Source organism: Lolium rigidum, chromosome 2 (genome assembly GCF_022539505.1).
Source record: "Lolium rigidum isolate FL_2022 chromosome 2, APGP_CSIRO_Lrig_0.1, whole genome shotgun sequence".
Lineage (NCBI taxonomy): Eukaryota > Viridiplantae > Streptophyta > Magnoliopsida > Poales > Poaceae > Lolium > Lolium rigidum.
The window spans coordinates 145,942,649-145,962,185 of NC_061509.1; the positions used below are offsets into that span (position 1 = coordinate 145,942,649).

The 19,537-nt window shown below is 43.9% G+C and overlaps 2 protein-coding genes and 1 long non-coding RNA gene across 3 annotated transcripts; 2 read left to right on the top strand and 1 right to left on the bottom strand.

Moving 5' to 3' along the window:
• The first annotated feature begins 1,519 nt into the window (after positions 1 to 1,519).
• On the top strand, positions 1,520 to 5,985 carry LOC124687404. Its single transcript, XM_047221188.1, has 7 exons — positions 1,520 to 1,742; positions 2,577 to 2,623; positions 3,147 to 3,303; positions 3,418 to 3,613; positions 3,702 to 3,828; positions 4,939 to 5,115; positions 5,419 to 5,985. Exons 1-7 carry the CDS (start codon positions 1,520 to 1,522, stop codon positions 5,569 to 5,571), a joined length of 1,080 nt encoding a protein of 359 aa, XP_047077144.1. The 3' UTR covers positions 5,572 to 5,985.
• Positions 5,986 to 7,451: 1,466 nt separating this feature from the next.
• Positions 7,452 to 10,172, bottom strand: LOC124690192 (myb family transcription factor MOF1-like). Its single transcript, XM_047223611.1, has 6 exons — positions 10,100 to 10,172; positions 9,857 to 9,933; positions 9,693 to 9,729; positions 9,304 to 9,391; positions 8,885 to 9,143; positions 7,452 to 7,781 (listed from the first exon to the last, which is right to left on the bottom strand). The coding sequence occupies exons 1-6, from the start codon at positions 10,170 to 10,172 to the stop codon at positions 7,452 to 7,454; spliced, it is 864 nt and encodes a 287-aa protein (XP_047079567.1).
• A 1,714-nt stretch (positions 10,173 to 11,886) lies between these two features.
• Positions 11,887 to 12,778, top strand: LOC124687406. The gene is made up of 2 exons (XR_006998209.1): positions 11,887 to 12,578; positions 12,676 to 12,778. It is a non-coding gene; the product is annotated as an uncharacterized LOC124687406 (long non-coding RNA).
• The last annotated feature ends 6,759 nt before the right edge of the window (positions 12,779 to 19,537 follow it).

Below are 19,537 nucleotides of genomic sequence, written 5' to 3' on the forward strand. Positions count from 1 at the left end.
TCGATAACCTTGGTTTCTTACTGAGGGAAAAACTTGCCGCTGTACGCATCATACCTTCCTCTTGGGGTTCCCAACGGACGTGTGCTTTACCGTCACAACTCACAAGCAGCAAAGCTTTTTCTGGCGCCGTTGCCGGGGAACGAAAAGCTACATCACAGAGATTTCCTCCCACGTCAACCACGCGCCAGTTGTAGACAGTCAGCCACCGCGCCTCGGATTGACGGGTGTCGCCGACTCCTCCTTCACCACGGGCTTGGGGATGGTGTAGGGCGCACAGCGGTGCGACGAGGACGGCATCAATCGGGCCGGTCGTGACGACGAAGAGTTGGAGGAGGACGAGTACGTCCTCCTCGTCTGCCAGCGCGCTGCGGGAGATAGTGGCGGTGAGGACGGCGCCTCCAACCTTGGAGCGACGTTGTGGATGTCGTCGATGATGTTCTGAAGGGTGCGCCCCAGAACGCCCCAGAAGAGGACACACCCGTCCCTGTTCCAGCTGTTCGGCCCACCGACGAGGCCGCTGGTGTTGTGCATCTCCATGTCGTACTGCGCCTGGAAGTAGGTGTCCCACCTGGCATCGTTGCCTTTGGCCGCCCAGGTCCGATCGGCCCGCTCCTCGGCGGCGAGTGCAGCCCGCCGGGCCCTGATGGCGTCCGTCCAGCGCTCCGTGCCCGGCGACGGCGGCGGCGGGACGCCTATGCCGTTCACGGCCATCCTCGAGCCGCCGCTGCTTGGCAGACGCATGTCCGGCGCATGTCGCCTGGGAAAATTGGGACGCCATTAACGTCGCTTGACCAAAGGTAGGCGGCGGGGTTTTAGGCTTCCGAGCCGCTGACGCGTCGGTCCCGCTATGCTTCGCCTCACTTTTCGTTGTGTCCGTCGTGCCCGGATCGTCTCCTGTGGGGCGGGGATGGGCTCGGGGCGGCGGACACCGTATCAGAGCGCACCGGACAAAAAACGGGTTTATAGGACGCGGCTGGGAACGTTTTTTGTTCGGCATGTCCCAAAATCACCTTGGGGACGGTTTGGAGGACGCGGTTGGAGATGCTCTTACATACTCCCTCCATCCCATGGAACCGAGGGCTGTTTGGCTGTTGGCCTAAACTTTCCCGGGTAAACATTTCCGGCTAGGAATAGGCAGAAACAGGAGCAAACCCTCGGGATTATTTTCCCGACCTCTGAACTGGGGGTAAAATTTCTCCGAGAAAAGACCGGGATCACGCCGGGATTCCTGTAACCAAACAAGCCCTGAGAGAGTATAAACAATGTACTACTGTATTTCCGTTAAGTAATGGAAAGGGGTTACCCCGGTTGGAAAGGAAAGTTACGTGACATGCCTCGGTGTCATTCGCCCGGTAAACTAACTTGAGTCGCCTCTCCAGCTTGTTTACGGAAACAACACGTAATACGCCTTCGTGGCCAGTTTACGGTAAATACTTGGTAGGGCGTCGCCGCGACCAGTATCGGAGAGCGCTGGTGCCCTTCGAGTTCGAGGCTTTGGACCCAACAGACAAACCCCCTCATGGCGGCGCCGGAGCCGGAGCCGGAGTCCAGGCACGAGACGGAAACCCCAGCACCGTCCCGCGAGCCGCCGCTGGAGCCGGTAGCTGACGCCGCCGCCGACCGGGCGCTCCAGCCGTGGGAGCAGCACGCTGCGGTGATCAACCTCCCGCGCTACGACTACCGCGCGTCGGGCTCCCTCCTCCTCCGCTCCCACTCCGGTTTCCTCATCACCTGTCCAATCAGTACGTGGCGTCTTTCATGCTAGATTCTCTTGCCCTATTTTTATGGGTCGGCCATCTCCAGTGGCCAGTGCTATTATGCTAAGCTGGTCATTTGGGCTGATGTATCTGACCATCTGTTCTTGGATATTTTTTTGAGGGGTAGATATTCCGGGATTTATACGAGCTTCTTTAGTAGGACACGGACAAACGCCAAATAGTACCGTTTAGCTGTGGATTTGGAAGCGTCGAAGTTGCTTATATTTTTCCAGCATCTTATATGAGTAACAAATATATGATGACCAGTATGATTCCTAATGAAGATCTGTGGGTCTTGTTATAGCACACTAAGTTATTGCAATATGGAAATTAGTGGAAATTTTGTATAATTACCATTGACAGTTCTAGATTGCACTAGTACCACGCGAAACTACCTAAACTGCAAAAAGTAGACGAAGCATGAGACTACTGGACATTCATCGAGCATGTTGTATTTACATTTTTCTTCAGTATTGGCTATGTTCTGTCCTAAGCTAGTGCTAAATAAATCAAGATTACCAATGCTTGCGAATTTCTTTTGTTGGTGTATCAACTGCAGCTGCTATATGATAAACTCAGTTATTTGTGGTTGGTTGCCACAGTGATATTATGTAAGATAAGTGAAATAAATAGTTGAATAGAAGACAAACAATAACAATAGTGTATGCATGATATAATTCATTTTACATGGCTTGCAGTACCATTTAGGACATTATCATGACCAAATGCATAGTTAAAAGGCATCTTACTTGGGGGTAGTTTTCCTTATGCACTTAATTTCTATCCTCTGATTTGTCTGATGTGATTGTCATCTGACAGAGCGGGAGAAAAGTGCAACCAAGGAAGCCATTTCTATTCTTGGAGAGGTTGATCTTGCTCCTTATACTTTTGACTTTTCCTCTGCAATTGATAATTCTAGGCCGCAATTCTATCCTATGTACTGCTATTTCAAATTTGGTTATCTCCATGATGCTGCTCGTGAATTTGTATGGCATTTCATTCACCATGTGGTGCACGCCTCTCATGCTGTAAACCTAGTGAACCAGTGTAGCTAGAACATATATTTCAGTACCATATATGCATATGTTTCCAATCCTTCCTGTGCACTGTTCACCTCGATTCAAACATCAGGAGGTCACACCTTTGATGCCAGCTAATATTGACTTTCAGTTATGACGCTTTTGCTTTTCATCCATTTATTCTTTCGATTTTTGACTATTTATCATCAGAATAGTTTGCAAACTTTACTACAACTCAAAAGAAAGTGTTATATATGCTCTCTTTTTTGTGGTAGGGTTATGCATAGTTTGTGCAACCTTCTGCAACTCCAGCTTCCATGCACTTGTTAAAATATGTTGACGTAACACTATATTTTTTGTATTTATTCAGTACATTAGTCATGCAAGCAGCCATAGTTCTGAAAACTTGGAACCATGTTGTATGGAAGCTGCACCAAAGAAAAGAAAATTATGTTCTGAGGCTTCAGAAATTGAACATTCAGAAGATACAGTAGCAAATGGGAGAAGCGATGCTTCAGAATCGACTGGTTAGTATAAATTATACTTGATAACTTGTTGGCCATGCTAGATGTAGAGGTATTATGGGTCGTTCAGTTACCTGCATGTTTATGATCTTGTGCATTTTTGTCACACCGTAACAGGCTGCATTGAAGTAGAAGCGAGTTCGTGTCACTCCAAGACAAGTGAAGATGTTGATAGGACTTCAAATCTCTCATTGGTTAAGTTATCAATGAGTGGTTTGCTTTTCTTTTCTTTCCCTAGTGGAGGCGTTCATGTTATTCAGATGCTTACCGAAGTGTTTCATTCACTGAGATCTGGGAAGCTTAAATCTCCACAGTAAGTTCTTAACTTAATTGAATGAATTCATCTATTTAAACCATGCGTGAGATTTCCTTGAACTGAAGAAATGTGCATGAATGGACAGATGGTGTCACCGCATATTTCCTATTCAGGAAACCTGTATTCTGTCAGAAACAGAGCTACATGCCACCGTATCAAAGTTATTCCTTGATTTCTTCAAGAATAAACGAGACCAACACGAACCTATCAAGGTAGATACGATTGCGCTACTTATACTGTTTTAGTATTGAGATTAAGCTGCATCTAGTTAGTGTTGTGGACTTAGATCCACAACGGGATAACTACCGTGCAGAAGATAGCCAGACGGCATGGCTGCGAGGGATAGGGTACACATAGGTTGAGAAGAGAGAATAATTAGGGAGAGATTTGATTGATTGTTCTTGCTTAATTCGACAACTTACATGACCGACAAATACATTATACCCCCTAACTTGACATCCAAGGCACTATACTTTCCTAATCATCACTGTTCCGAATTTACCTTTCCTAATCCTATCTCTAACTCATCTTTCCTAATTCAGTTCGTCCTGTTTATAGACTCTTCCCTAGCCGACTCCTTCCCTGTGTCTCATTGGGAGGCAACATGCTAATGTCCACAACACTACACACCCCTCCCGGAAAAGCAGCTTGTCCTCAAGCTCCAGGCTGACAGCCATGGTCTTGTTGCTCCCAGGGCTCCATGTCTTGGCACATCAAGTGTTACCTCCAAGGCTCCAATATACCCAATGCCACCACAGGTGCTGCTTCAAGTTGTGTTGCCGCTGCTGGATCTGACGATGTAGGCGGTTCTCCTGTCAAGGTCGCTGCCAGTGTTGCTTCTTTTTGCGCCTTTATTGTACCACCTTGTTGCAGTACCGCCGCCACTAGTTGCGTTTCTGCGCCTGGTTGCTTGGCTGTGATTCTTTTGGCTGTGCCAATTGTCCTTGTAGCGCTGATCTGCATATGTGTCGCTACTGCTTCTTCCTCTTGCACTACTTCTTCATGCGCCTCTGCCACTGCTTCTTTATGCACCTTAGAGACTGATCTGCTACTGACTAGGATACTTACTAGACTAGGACACCAATCTGCTGCCAGGACTCTCCTGTTGCTGGACTGGCTCCACATCTTGTCGTGTTGCGGACGGCGCTGTTGCAAGGTACCCCACATAACATTGGGGCTGGCTACAACTTTGCATTTATTTTGAAGAATGACGTTATGTTTTATTTTCACAACAGTATCTCATGGAAATACATTGATCAGTAGATACTATTCATATTTCTTAGTCCATACTAATTTGAGTACAAATATAACCTATGATAAAGTTTGCAGTTGGCTATAATAGGAGAGGCATTGATGAAACTGTTACTAAGACTCAGAAGAATGACGATAACAGCTCAACTCAACAAGCTTTGATGCATAGGGAACAATGTTTCAAGGTGGTTGCTGGTGCTATCAAATCAGTTTCTGAGGGTGCAATTGTTGATCTCAAATCTCCTGAGGTATCCTTGGACAAATCCTGCTATAGTTGTTACAGCTTAGCAAGGTTTACTGTTTACTGATCAGCTATCTAGGATTAGAATTTAAAGCACCATAATCTGAACTCCGAACTTGAAAAGAGCGATGTTTGGATGCTGACTAGTGGAACTAAGGTCTTATTTTTTATTTACACCATGATGACAGCTGGAATTAGTTTGGTATTGACACCTGACATGCTGCAGTTTCAGCACGTTTAATTTCACAGCTTGTGTCAGACGACCATTTGACGAGTGTGCTAACACAGTAAACATGTTTCTGACGTCCAGGTGGCAATACTTGTGGAGGTGCTACCAATTTCTGGGGTACCCATTGGATCTTCGGTGGCTGGGGTATCTGTTCTCCCAGCTGAACTCTTCTCGGCTAAGCCTCGTCTTTGTGTTAAGGCTTTGGTATCTGATACAAAAGCAAAGAAGAAGTGATACACCGGTCCGAGTACATGTAACGGCAATGCGCAGAAGAAGCAATTTTTTTCCCCAGCATGCTCATTTCAACTGTGCCGCAACTTGAGCCTCCTATGATCACCAAGCTTCACAAACGAAGAACTCTTACATGTTGTTCTACTATAATTATCACGAGGATTTTCAGAAGCTGATTGCCTGGTTCGGGGTAGGTCAATTTGTAAGCTGCAGTTCTCGTCCAGTTCTTGTAGGCTAGCTTCGTGTCCTTTTTCTAGCGGCTGCATCATCAAAACTTAAATTAACTTGTTGCTGGACCTGGACATGATGGTGTTTTCTCTGAAATTTATTTAATATTACTGTATGACCAATTCAGTAACAAAGCATGAATGTTGCTGAGGAAGCAGCTTCTTTCATGCCTTTCTTTTTGTTTCGTCCTTCCGTACTTTTCCCCTGCAATCTACTGTGGTGTGTTCAATTGCTCATGATGGTAATAATTTGTACTACTTGAGATGAGATGCTGTCGCCCTCATAACTTTTGGTGAGAAGTAGTAAATGGTTTGATTTTGACAGAAGTTGATGCCATCGGCAGCATCAAAGGCAAACACCGAAACTGACGAGTATATTCTAACCACCTTTTTAGACTGCTTTTCTGAAGTGAGGGATTTGATTTGTCAATCTTTTATCAGCAAATCAGTGTGGCGGGTTTGAAGACTCTCTTGGGCTTTTTAACAGACGGCAGGCAGCTTGAAACAGACAACACACGCACGCACATGAGGTGACTGAATGTTTTCATCATTCTGTTTCTGTTCTCTTCCAGCAGACGGAAACGAGAGGACACTCTGACACTGTAGCTTGGCCATGGCCATGGGTACATTGGGTTGCTGCCCGCAAATACCGACCTGAATCTAAGCATCTCTACTGTGTGATCTACTACACGCAGATGTACTGTGCCACATTTGAAGCTAACATGATGTGATCAGATGCGCTCTTGTTCTATCATCCCAGCTTGGAGCAATCTGGTTGATGCAACTTTTGTTCCTCCCGTGATTTTAGCAACTGAAATCCATCCACGATCCTCCATGTCTCCCCGTTTTTTTTTTTTTTGAGGCAAATCAGTAGGTTTCCCCACTGTGTATATTTATAAATTTTCCAAAAAAGAGTATAAGTACAAAAAAAGAGCTTATTGCTAGAGATGAGCAATAGCTGGCTATCTAGAAGGCCCTAGGCCCCCAAAAAAGAAGAAATACAAACTTATGTGGGATTGAAATCTCTCATCCCAAGATTTGAGACCATCACAAGACTTTCTAGGAGTCTTATGCAGAAGTAGCAAGACTTCATCCTTACAACCAGCCCGTAATTGTAGCATTGTTGTCAATAATGCTAGACTTACGGAAACTTCCTTACGTGAAAATCTTACGGGATGAGTTGGAGCAATCTAGTTGATGCAACTTTTGTTCCTCCCGTGATTTTAGCAACTGAAATCCATCCATGATTCTCCATGTCTCCCCGTCAGTATAATCCCGTAACAACCAGACCGTAAGTGTAGCATTGCTGATGGTATAGTACTGTATTAGATTATTAAGTATTGGTCAGAGCTTGAAATATGACAACCAGAATGCACCTTGTGACGCTGTCAATTTGTGAGAATATTACTGACAGCCTTACCACATACAAAATCGAAATTAACATTAATCCTACCCTTAATAACCAAGACAGGTACTGCCTTGTCGTTTGTCATATATTAGAGCCACTAATCCCTAGTCCATTTGCTACATGCTTGGAAGTTGGAACTTGGAAGACTATTGCAACAGAACTAGACCAAAATCAGCTGGCAAACATGACGAACACCATGTTCAGACTTGAGGTTTACAGGAAACAGCATGCAGCATAATGTCCTAAATTTAGGATCCAGGGATCGACAGGGAAAGTTCCAGGTTAACATGCTGCCCAGCAAAGCTGCAGCCCGGAGGCCCTGAGCAGTCGCTGAAGCTCCTCGGCGACGGCGAGAGCACGCAGCTGCTGTCGCTGGGACAGGAAAAGACGTCGTTCAGAGCTCTCTGCTCCAAGGCAAACCACGGCGACGGCGAGCGTTTGTTGTCCACCGAGTCGCCCGGCTCGTCTTCTCCGGTCGTCGCACTGCTGAACAGGAAGCTCCAACTTGGGTAGCTCTCCACGGAAGGTAGTGTTCTCGCCGTATGGTTCATATGATGGGGTGCTTCCGGTTTGGTAACCTGTGAAGCCAATGCAGGAGGAGGTTATAGATTGGATGAAGCTGTTAATTTTTTTATCAATTACTAATTCAGAAAGACAAAAAGCTGTTAATAAATTTGGAGAATTAGCCAGACAAAAAGGTTAGCACTAATTCTCCTGTGAATGAAGCTAATTTATGTGTTCTCCCTACTAGATAATCTGCATGTATCAGCTGCTTGGTTCGAGCCGGTGGCAGGGCAGGAAGCTACTGTACGACTGTACCAACGTGCATCCGAAGCAAAAGATCACACGCACACATACCAGGTTGCTACTGGCCAACTTTTGTCTACAACCGGGCTAGCACAGTATCAGATGATCAGAGGAGCTTTAATGAATTTGTTCTTAAGTTCTCATGTGCAATGCTCGCCCATGCATGGCCATGATGAGAACTGCTGCTGCCGCGACAGCTGAGAGGGTTGGAGGCGAGCGGAGCGCTGAAAAAGCCGCCCCTTTTGGCACATCATTGTCGATGAGCTGAAGCAGGTGCCTGGGGCAAAGCTATTATTCCTGCCAAAGATAGGGAGGGTTCTCGAGGGCCATTTCTGGCAGCGTCCGATACTAGCGTAGCATGCTGCACTGGTACTACTGCCATACCATCGCCAGTCTATACCACACCACATTGTCCTACTGAAATACCACTACAAGCGTTGATAGGGTAGCTAGCTGGGGGATTTGCATGCCCATTTAAAGCCAGTGTCGACCTTTTAGGTACCTATCCGAGATCATGTCATTTCATTCGAGGTTCCCCCGGTCGAGACATGGAAAGAACGGCAACATCAGTCAGAGATACGGTGCTGGGAGCACATCTGGAGTAATATATATATGCTAGCACACATAGGGGAAATCTACCAGGAAATACAACGGAAGCACTGTGAGGGCAGGCTAGCTACCAATGCTGCCTCAACCATATGTATAGGACAGGACAGCAAGAGATGAGACTAGAGAGACATGCATGCGAAGAGAAAGATTCAGAAGCGGCGGGAAAGCAGTTAAGACAAGAGGGATATACCGTCTTTCGATGAACTTTTGCACAACGTTCCTAGTACTGCTATGTTTGTCGAAGCTTTTCCTTTACCTGGCGTACCTTAGAGGGGTCGTCAGGCCATTGCACTTGCACCCAAGGTCCTCCTAATTCCTGGAGGTTTGCAGAAGCGGCAGCATCAGTCTGCCACCGGAGGCCCTCCTCGTTTACGCACCTCCTGTCCATGGACATTGCTTGCGCTCGCACGTAATCATCAATGCCGCAGCACTGGCTGCCAGGAACCACCATCATCATCCTCATATCACTGTTTCCTTGCATGCTCGTGTATGTTGCCGCAACTCCCGTCGTCCCAAACTTGGCCCTGTTCATACGAAGAACCAGAGAAAAGGATAAGGTTAAAGCCTTAAAGGGGCAAGGACAAGGTGTTGTTTCTGCATAAAACTACGATTTAACAAAAGATTATATTACTACACGAATATTTAGGAGCTCCAGGAATAGAAAAGTAAGTGGCAGCAAAATACCTTTTCATGGGCGGGACTATGAATCCTTTGGTGCCTTGCTCATGAATGGCAAATGAGTGATTCTTGGGAGGAAGCTGTGGCTGCATCTCTGATGGAAACATGCAGAAAGAAGAAAGCGGGTTAGCTTTGCATTAGCATCATCTACATAGCATGTGCAGAATCAGATCGAGCCCCACAAAAAAGCCACAACGCGAGTGGCGCCGGCCGGCCTAACACAAACTACAGAGGCAGAGCTGTCTTACAGTTACGCTAATCATTATTACGACATTCACCCACAAATCATTTATTTACTCCAGTACCGTGATCCAATTCCAAATCCCAAGAAATAGTCTAATTACATAGGAAGTCTGAAAACTTGCAAGAAGATTTCAGGAAGAAGGCATCCTAACCTTTCTTCCCAATGCCATGCAGTGTGCATCTGTACATCTGTTGATAAAAGAAGAACCTTAATTCAAGATCAGATATGGTAAGAGGCCAATGGCAAGTTAGGCCATGGTTATCCAAGGGTGAACTGTGAAGGATCGAAGCTAGGATCAAGAGAGAAGAGACAGACCTGAAGGTGGCTCTTGACATGGGATATGGTGAGCCCTCCGACGTCCATGAGCTGAAGAATGCGCTTCGGGGTTGCCTCTGCGGTTTAAAGTCGCGCAAAGATCAGCACGACACCATGAAATAGTTTGAGAAAAAAAAATGAAAAGCCATGAACCTGAAGAAACGAAGAGTGGCAAGGCGAGCGAGCTAGAAGGGAGGTGTTGCGAAATCTAAGAACGGAAGGGGAGGCGAGGAAGGAACGTACTGGCGCTGTCTGGGCCGCCGAGGCAGTCGACAGCTCGCAGGAAGCTCTGCTGGAGCTCGGCAGTCCACCGCATCCTCGGCACCGTGGACCTGGTGTACCGCCTCACGAACCCGCTCCTCCCGCAGGTAGCCTTCGCCATGGATACCTCTCTCCCTCGCTCGCTCGAATCCTCGACGAAGCTGCTGCCAGCTCTGGCTCGTCGTCGACCCTGGTCGGCTTATATATCGCTGGGCGCGTGCCGCGTGCCTAGCTATAGTCACGAGAGCAGCTATAGCCGCATTGCCTCTTGGCCATTGCACGCGATTAACTAGCAGAATCTGATGGGCTCAGTAGCTAGCGTCGAAAGCTAGCTAGCGGGGACAAGAAATGTACTGCGCGTCTTGTCCGTCGACGGCTCGCCTGCGTATTGCTGTGGCAGTGTGGATTCGACATCATTACGTACGTAGTAGGAGTATATGCTACTGCATGCGTATATGTCGTCGTGCAGACCGAATGTTTAGCTGCCCCATACACACCACTGGATTTTTTTTCTTTTTCAAAAGGTTAGGTGTATGCAATAGCCAAAATACAACGGTAAAATTGGGTCTAGGTGGGCCTGAATTTAAAAAAAAAAACTCAAAAGTCGTGTTTAAAGCATTAGAAACTTTTGAAATGAATCAAGCACATACATATATATTATTTTGATACTTACTCACGCAAGTTTTCAAGGAAAAATATGACGGTACGCGGCCTACACAAAGAAGAGAATATGGAACTTTCTATTGTTTGCACAATTAGTATCAGAGCCTCACGCTGTTACTTGGTCAATATTTCTTTTTCCGCACAAGTTACATAACTACTATATTATAGGGGAACAAACATCATTTTTCTCATAATTTTGAGGCCTCATAGGGAGTTATTCTCATGATGACACGTGTTGTTTCAGATCATATATTCTCCACTGCTTTTTTCTGTGTGCAGTTTCGGTACCACCTATGATTTTTCTTGTGTACATTTTCCTTTATGATATTTTGGGTGTTTGGCTCTGGTGTATTGCTGGTGTGACCATAGCTTTGATAATTCTGGGCGGTGGTGGGCCATGGTGGGTCCCGATAGCACCGCTTTGACTACTTTTTGTTATTACGTGGCCTGTTGCTTATCTTGATTTCCTCTCATCTCTCTCCCCCCATCATCTTCCCCACCAGGCCCAAGCTCCTCCGCCCCACGGCCGCCGCCTCGCCTCTCGTTGCGCGTTGTTTGTCCATTTCGATCCCGTGCTATGCAGATTGACGGCTCCGTCAGCGAGGTCACCAACTTCGTCAGGCCCCCACCGGGGATGCGTGCAGTAACATTGGAAGGTGCGCGCAGGCCCCTGTGATGGCCGAACCGAGGCTGGTTCGTCGCCGTCTTCGCCAACGAGCTCCCATGGGCCGAGCCTGTGTAGCCGTGCCTAAGACGGACGGCCGCTGCGGGCGCCGCGCGTGCCTACGCGGCGAAGGCCTCGACTAAATCGGGCAAGCAACCCGTCCCTCCCCTTCTGGAACCGCACCGGCGGGTTGCTTCTTCCCCCTGCCTCCCTCTCTCCCAATGTGGAGGTTCTCCAGCTCCGGCGATAGTAAGAAGGTGGACGGCGCGGCGTGCATCCGCGTGCCGACATGCCTTGGCTTGCGGAAGCGGCATAAGGCAATCACTCTCGCCCGCCTTTCCCCTATGCTGATGGAGAAGAGGGAGCAGCAGCACGGAAGGAGAGCAACGGGAAAGGAGAGGCGTATGCGGGGCATGGCGAGAAGACCCGGAGGCGCCCTCGCCGGTGTGGATTATCTCGCGTTGGTGGCGGCCGAGGAGATGGGGATGGAGGAAGACATCTCTGGTCATCACCGGATCGGATCACCCACCACCATCAAATCGGAGAGCAAGGCGAGGACGCTCGGGATCCGCGCCGGCGCCTGAGGCGACGAGGAGCTCTGTGGTGAGGGCACCGACGACCACCTGGTCAACCTCATGGGACAGCTACGCGACGCCGCCTATCAGTTCCGCGACTCCCAGCCAGGTTTTTCCCTGCCCGAACCTCTAACTCTCCCCTAACTTCCTACAGGTTAGATCCCTCATGTTTCCCGTCGGCCACCACTTCCACTTCTCCGAGCTCGCTGGAGGGCGCCGTTATATGGCGAGGTGTCCGCGCTCGGCCCGGCAGCAGTCAACACGGTGAGGTCAGAATAGGGGGCTTCCTCTATAGTGATTTTCGAGGCAAACGCCTCGCTCTCACCTTGCAGCCATGGAAATGGCGATGACTAGATGAAGCAAGCTGTCATGTCCCGCTTCCTCCCTCTTGGCGAGATTCAGGTGAGCTGTCTCTTCCATATGCCTCCGTTTCCCCTGAAGATGCAAATCAAAACAAAAAAATACAGGCACCAACAACGATGGGCCAACTGCGATGCACAAAAAATAAACCCAGACTGCTCCTTGCTACTGGAGTACCTAGCCTAAGGTGCAGCTCAAGGTTTCCTCACACTTAGACTTCATATCCTGTGTTCATCTACTACCTATGTGTACTTCAGGCCTTCTCACTTAAATCTGAGTCAACAAATTTTCTGCAGTTAAAGATGCAGTTTGGTGCAACGGATTGTAAGAGGCTCATCAAACTCCTTTTACGGAGTGTTTTGAACTACATTGTTTTTGCAATTTTATTCCAAGGTCAAATTTTTTTCTTATTTTAGATTAGATTTGTCTTATTTCGACATTTTTTCAGGTAGTATCTGAAAGGGTTTCCCACTATCTATATGTTTTGCATCAGCGAAGGTAGTTAATCTGTAATCATTGAACCTTTTTTCACCCAAAGCCCTTATAATGATGCTCTTGAATTTAAACGCAGCAATTATTTCCAGATTTAGTGGAAGTGTATTTTTGAATGATCCTCACAACTGATGTTATCAAGCAGTAGCAGACTTAGTATCTTACTTTTTTTGTTTTAGAAATAGGAAACGCAGTCTCAGTAACTTCGGTTTTGTTCAGCAAAATAGCTGAAGATCAATCTGTGCCTATTTTGTAGCATATTGAAGTGAGTTATTTTCATGTTTAGATAAGCTTTTCCCAAAATGTAAGGTTCTGGAGAGGTGCTACGTTATCTCATGGCCTACTTTTCTTGCGGTGTTCAGTGTGCTCCTCATCTGTAGAAATTTGCTTACTGTCGATTGTCTACTTTATAGAAAAACCATAAAGTGCTTGCCCTGCTTCCGTCAAAATTTGCTTCCCGTCCTTAATTAAGTTTTGCAGCAATCACAGAGTGCTTATTATTGCCGTACTTGCCTTTCTTCTGAACAGAATCTGTAGGCAACAGAAATGTCATGTCTTTTCTTTTTACTCAGAATGGTGCATCCTCAACTGCAGGAAATAATGCGACCTCTCTATGGCATTCACGTTGGTCATTTTTCTGAATTGTATTTGCATCTCCAGAAAATAATTGGCTATGCTATTTCATACAAGTTAGAAAATGCTGATTTGTCACAACATTCGGTAGAAATAAGTTGTGTCTGATCCTAACATGCAATTTACTCTATCTGTTCCTATGTAATCTGCTGGCACTACTGTTTCTAACTCTATTTGTTCCTATTTAATTTGCCTGGCACTAATGTTTCTAACTCGATCGAAAAGATTTTTTCCAGGCTGTAGACCAACTCCTTTCTCACAAATGCGAGTAATTGCTGGGGTAAAAATTATCCTTCGTCCTTCAGATAGAAATACTATTTATTCATCGATTCCTAATATTATCGTACTAACTGGCCTTAGAAGCTGAGAACGTCGATACGTCGCAAAAAAAAAAAAAAAAAAAAAAAGCTGAGAACGTCGACGTGTACTGTAGCTTGAGAAGATGCATCTCTTGCCAGGGTTGTGCATTGCTAGAACAAGGTCTGCACCCACCCATATTGTTTCACTTGCCTTTTTTCTCTGTCCGATCTTATTGTTGTGTGATGTGTCATTTCTTCGTTTCAGGAGTTGCTCGGTGATTTTCCTAATTTCTACGTTCTCACTACCTTTTGTCCGGCCAGTTCTTAGTCTACAACCCTTGGACTCATGATCTCCCGACAAACAGTTTAGAAATTTCATCCAGTTAGTGGCAACTAGAAAACAACATAGAGTTATCCTAATGAGGCTTCTCATAATAGACAACTCCCCCCCCCCCCCCACCGAGTTCAGCATGATGTAAATGAAAGTTCAGGGTTGTCACTATTTAGCTATTCTATAAGAAAGTGTTACTACAACATTCGAAGGAACAATTTAGGAGGCTTTATTTGAGAGGGTGTCTACCTTGTGCCTATCTGAAACAGGTGTTGCTGGTCCGGTTGTCATCCCAAAACTAACAAAATAATTAGAGACTTCGAGAGGTTTCCTCTCAAATAAAGTCTTTCTTTACTGATGTTTTAATTTCTTTATTCTTTGGTTGTTTGTGCTAGGTTTTCTCCTCTCGGTCCATATAATCTCATGGCTGTTGGGAATTCCGGACATCGTTGTGTGGTACTCCTTCCTTTTTTTCATGGTTCCTCACAGCTCCGCTCAAAGGTACTTACTGCTTATGCTCCTACGATAAAATCATTCACACCCTATTCATCAATTGGATGGCATGCTTGGGGTCTCCTTTTATCAGCACTACAAATAGATTCAGGTTTTTCGTGTGTTCAAATTATAAGAACAATAAGTAAATAAGTTGTATCAGGCTAACGAGCATGTATGCATGCTGTTATTTTCACATCTATTACAAACATGTGGCATCTGGCTGCAAATATAGGTCATAATTATCATGGAAAACACGAATGGAAAAAGGAACTACCCCTGTTTTAAGTTGATACATGTTGCACATTTTTTCAATTTGAAAATATAATTGGCCTCTACTCGTGCTAGCAAGGAACATAACTGTTACTTTGTGAATTAGTGTATTAGTTACATGCTTCACTGTGTAAAGTGTACAATAAAAAAAGGGTTAGCCTTGCAGTGTCTCTCCTGCACTATCAGCACCACAAAAAGGCAAGCAACTATACTAGGATTATTGATAAGAAAAAATAGAAGATGATCCAAAACTGGCTGGCTAGGAGGCCTCTGAAACCCTCATAGTAGAAGCTATAAGTCTTTCAAATCTGTACAACAGAAATATACAGTTAAGCTAAACGATTAATCAGCTGGAGAGTACTAATCAATCAAAAGCTTTTGTTTACAAATTAAGAGGGGCAATGATTATGCTATTATCGGTTCGTCGTCTTTTGTGTGTGTGCCCCAGAGAACACGTATAAGGAGGAATGATTTGCTTTCGTTGTTTGTAGCTGGTAATTGAAAATTAGTAGCTGATTAAATTAATAATCTAGAAACTGCCTCTGTTTTGAATATCCAGATAAAAGCACCACTTATAATGGTGCTGATCTGCTTCAAATGTACGTTTTCCTATAGCAAGGTGGATGTGTTGGATAGTTTATCTTTGGCTGGATAAAGATATGTACTCCCTCCGTCTATTTTTAGGTGTCTTAGTTTTGTCTAGATACATCCGTATCTAGATATATCTTAGTTATAGATATGGAGAAAAAATTAAGACACCTATTTTTAGACGAAGGGAGTAACTTAATTATGTGGTGATTGTTAACGATCAAGACTGGCCAATACATGTTTACATGTGGTTGGGTCATGTTCTGGATCACATTCAAAACGTCATTTGCAGATTCTCTAATGGATTTTTCCTGACTAGCAGATTATTTTACACCATCTGTGTTTTACTTCTTGCAGACGTAATTCAATAGTTTGGAGCTTGAGAGACCACCAAGAATTCTGGGGAAAACACACTGAACACATCTATTGTATGCACATTGAGAGATCAACCTGTCGTCTTCTGGACACCAGGTTTCCGTAGCTGTTGTTTTCATAGGGGTTTGTACCTTTGTATTCCTCTTCGTGGGTTAACTTTGTGTAGAAGTATAAGTGCAACCTATGACGCTGGACAGTCCTGTTGCCACAGTTCAGTTTCATGTGCACATTTTTTCGATAATGATTTCAGGTGCACATGAATGAAACTCTTGCAAAGATCATGGTGCCACTTCATTTTTTCATATTTAAAGTTTTAGTCCTCTAGATAAAATAATATAGTGCAGAAATCCAACAAAAAAATGTACTTGCTATTAAAGTTAATAAGTTATTATAGAAGGAAAGAAATGTGTTGTTTTTTTTCCAATCTCTTGCAAAGATCATGGTGCCACTTCATTTTTTCATACTCCCTCCGTTCCATTCTATAGTGCTTATTGTTTTTTGGCACGGAAATTAGCGCAAGAGTATTTTTTACGCAAGACCCCCTGGCTGAACGATTTGAGATCGGACTAAAATTAGGGAAATCAATAACTTCCTAACTTACCATAACAAATCCCACAAATCTGTCTAGTTGACTCTCCATATATGTGCAGCCAGTTTTAATTAAGGAAAGAAAAACATTGCTTCCTAAATCTAAGCAATCCTTGGAGCCATGCATTAGGAATCTCAATTAATTGTTTCCTATTTTGTATGGATTTTTTTCATGCATGTCATGTGGGGAGTTGACCGATGGAGGGGGTAATTGAAAAAAAGTCAAGCTACAACCTTATATTGTGAAACAAATGCCAAAAATCTATAGGCACTGTAGAAAGGAACGGAGGGAGTATTTAAAGTTTTAGTCCTCTATATAAAATAATATAGTGCAGAAATCCAACAAAAAAATGTACTTGCTATTAAAGTTAATAAGTTATTATAAAAGGAAAGAAATGTGTTGTTTTTTTCCAATCAAGCTAGGTTAATCTTCCGAAAGAAAAGTAGAATGCAGAATAAATTCTATTAAAAAAGAAAAAAAACACCCAGGAAAACCAGACATTTGCGCCATGTTATCTACAGGAAAAAAACATACCAATCCTACAATTAAAAGGGAAACAATTGTTTACGTGTACCTAGCAGTACCTAGGTAAATGTGTATCACGTTGCGCCTTTAGACCTAAAGTTTATAAAAATATATGTCTGAGGTGTGTCTAAATCTGGATGTATCTAGACAATAAAGAGTACATTTATTATAGACAAATCTCATACGTTTATTATAGACAGAAGTATTAATATTGTTGAACATCCCACTCAAAATATTATGTAAGTAAGAAATATCTATTGGGTCTAGCCAAATGACAAATATGTGATTTATTTATCTATTTGCAAATATGTGATTTATTTATCTTTAGAGATTGATGAGCTGTGACCGACTACATGAGATTATTATATTTTTATGAAATACCATTCTTCTGCTATACTTTTGCTTTTTTGTTTCACCCATGATTTTGTTCTTTGCGCAAAAGGTTTCCTATAGATATGTTATATTCTTTTAACATTTCGTAATTTCCAGTACCCATTTTATCTTATAGAATCTATATGCTACATCTTACGGCAATGAGAGGGGGGACACTACCACCGGTGGTAACACCATATTTTGCTTCATCTTATAGCTTCGGTACAACGTATTTCCATAGGCTACGGATGAGATAATCGTATCATTAAGTGACTATTGGTTCAATTGCCCTGCCCATTCGTGAACTGTTCTTCATGAACATCTTGCCACCGGCTTTTCTTTTGTACGTAGCTAAGATGCCATCAGCTAGGTAAGAAGTAAGTGCGAATGTATTGTTGTCATTTGTCAAGTTTGCTTGATTTTGTCATTGGCATTATACTTAGACATTACGACGGTTTAGCTTCACTTCTTTTGAGATATCCCTTGCAAGTTCAAACGGTGTATCTATGTTATTTCACCTACTTCTCCATTAGTCAGCCACCATACTGGTGCGGCGGCATTCTCCATTAGTCAGCCACCATACTGGCGCGGCGTGCCGCCGCGCCGATCATTGCTAGTATTCCTATATTCTAGATTCTAACTTGATAGGCACATACCTCCATACATTCCCTAAACGCATGGCTTATGCCGGCAACTTTTCCTCATGTTGGGCGACTCATGCGTGGAGATTGCCGGAACAAATGAGATTTGGTTATGTGCAACTATGTTTTTTCTGACCGTTTAGTTTCAGAGGGAGTGAGGCGAAGCTATCGTGAGACATGTCTTTAGTTCCATGGCGAATTTAATGACGGAGAATGGCATGCAAGCCATGATCTAGGGGCTAGTATGGTGGTTCGAGTCCCGGTGGCAAGGGGGACTTGGCTTGGTGATTCGTGACTTGGAGCCACGATATCGGCAAGTGAGGGAGACATCACAGGAGGAGTCTAAACTTTAGGGTGAAAGCCCAAGGGTCAGCTCTTAATTTGTTGTATCTGGCAATGCCGTTGTTGAAGGCATTGTTTTGCGCTGGAATTCCTTCAGGGTGAAAACCTATGATCCATGATCGGGGCGATAACGGTGCTTGTGCATTGTTTCATTTTTGGATTCACTTTTGGAGGGGATATATTTCTAGCGTTGTCTTGGTGGTGTTAGGTCTGCTGATACAAGTAATTGATCACTCTAGCGGGACTTTTTTTTGTATTTCTTCTTTTTTTTTGGCCATGTGCATCCATGTTGCCATTAGGACACTTCACTGTTGCAGAGGCTGAGTGTAATTAGTATCTGCGTGATATTAATATATTTCCTCTATCAAAAAAATAAGGGCCCATGTGCACCTATGACCACCAAATCTGTGTTGAATGCAATAGTTATTATTGAACCAATCATAACAAAAATACATGATATCAAACTCATTTGTATCTTTAGAATTGCAAGAGTCCAATGGAAAAAAATGATTTTCAGCCCAAAAAACCAGCAAGGCCCTTACTGAAATACCTAAGGAACTGAATTCCCAAAACTTTCTATGAAATTCGTTGGAACCAGATCCTTAGTATTCTAGCTTCGTTTTATTTGTAAAACTTGTGACAAATAATTAGAGGCCGTGTCTTGATTCATAAAAAAAATCATAGAAAATTCCAAGTATTGAAATCCTACGTTGTTTGTTTTATTTGTAAAAGTGAATCTTATAGGATCATGACTCATGATTCATTTGCTACAAATGTCATTCAAAATATATCTTTACATGCCATTTAAAATTGATCTTAACCTATTAGAAAGATTTCTATTTACCCAACAAGGCTATGACACAAACATTCAAATTCTAGTGCGCAATTATACTTGTTTGAGCCATATGATTCCTGAAATACATGTAAATAAAAATAACATATTATTACAACATGATTAATTTATGTTATAAAAGAGTTTGCTTGATTGAACATGATGGGAACCAACAATATTTGACTTGACGAGAACTTTTAATTGAAAAATAATGCACAAATATCTTTAGGAACATTCTTTGTAGGATTCACTTATTATAATCAAACAATTCTTTTGGGAGTTTTCATCCTTGATTTTTTTTCCTTTGAATTAAAAATACCTTATCTTCAAAAATCATATGTACATATGGTTTGAATCGACATTTTCACGTTTTT

What these genes read in the sequence shown, in the direction of transcription:
- LOC124687404 (XM_047221188.1), top strand. Translation starts at nt 1,520, where the DNA reads ATGGCGGCGCCGGAGCCGGAGCCGGAGTCCAGGCACGAGACGGAAACC. An exon ending in GGGAAGCTTAAATCTCCACA is followed by an intron (nt 3,614 to 3,701) that starts GTAAGTTCTTAA and finishes ATGAATGGACAG; the next exon opens with ATGGTGTCACCGCATATTTC. An exon ending in ACCAACACGAACCTATCAAG is followed by an intron (nt 3,829 to 4,938) that starts GTAGATACGATT and finishes CCTATGATAAAG; the next exon opens with TTTGCAGTTGGCTATAATAG.
- LOC124690192 (XM_047223611.1), bottom strand. Translation starts at nt 10,172, where the DNA reads ATGCGGTGGACTGCCGAGCTCCAGCAGAGCTTCCTGCGAGCTGTCGAC. An exon ending in CGGCGGCCCAGACAGCGCCA is followed by an intron (nt 9,934 to 10,099) that starts GTACGTTCCTTC and finishes TTTAAACCGCAG; the next exon opens with AGGCAACCCCGAAGCGCATT. An exon ending in GCATGGCATTGGGAAGAAAG is followed by an intron (nt 9,392 to 9,692) that starts GTTAGGATGCCT and finishes TGTTTCCATCAG; the next exon opens with AGATGCAGCCACAGCTTCCT.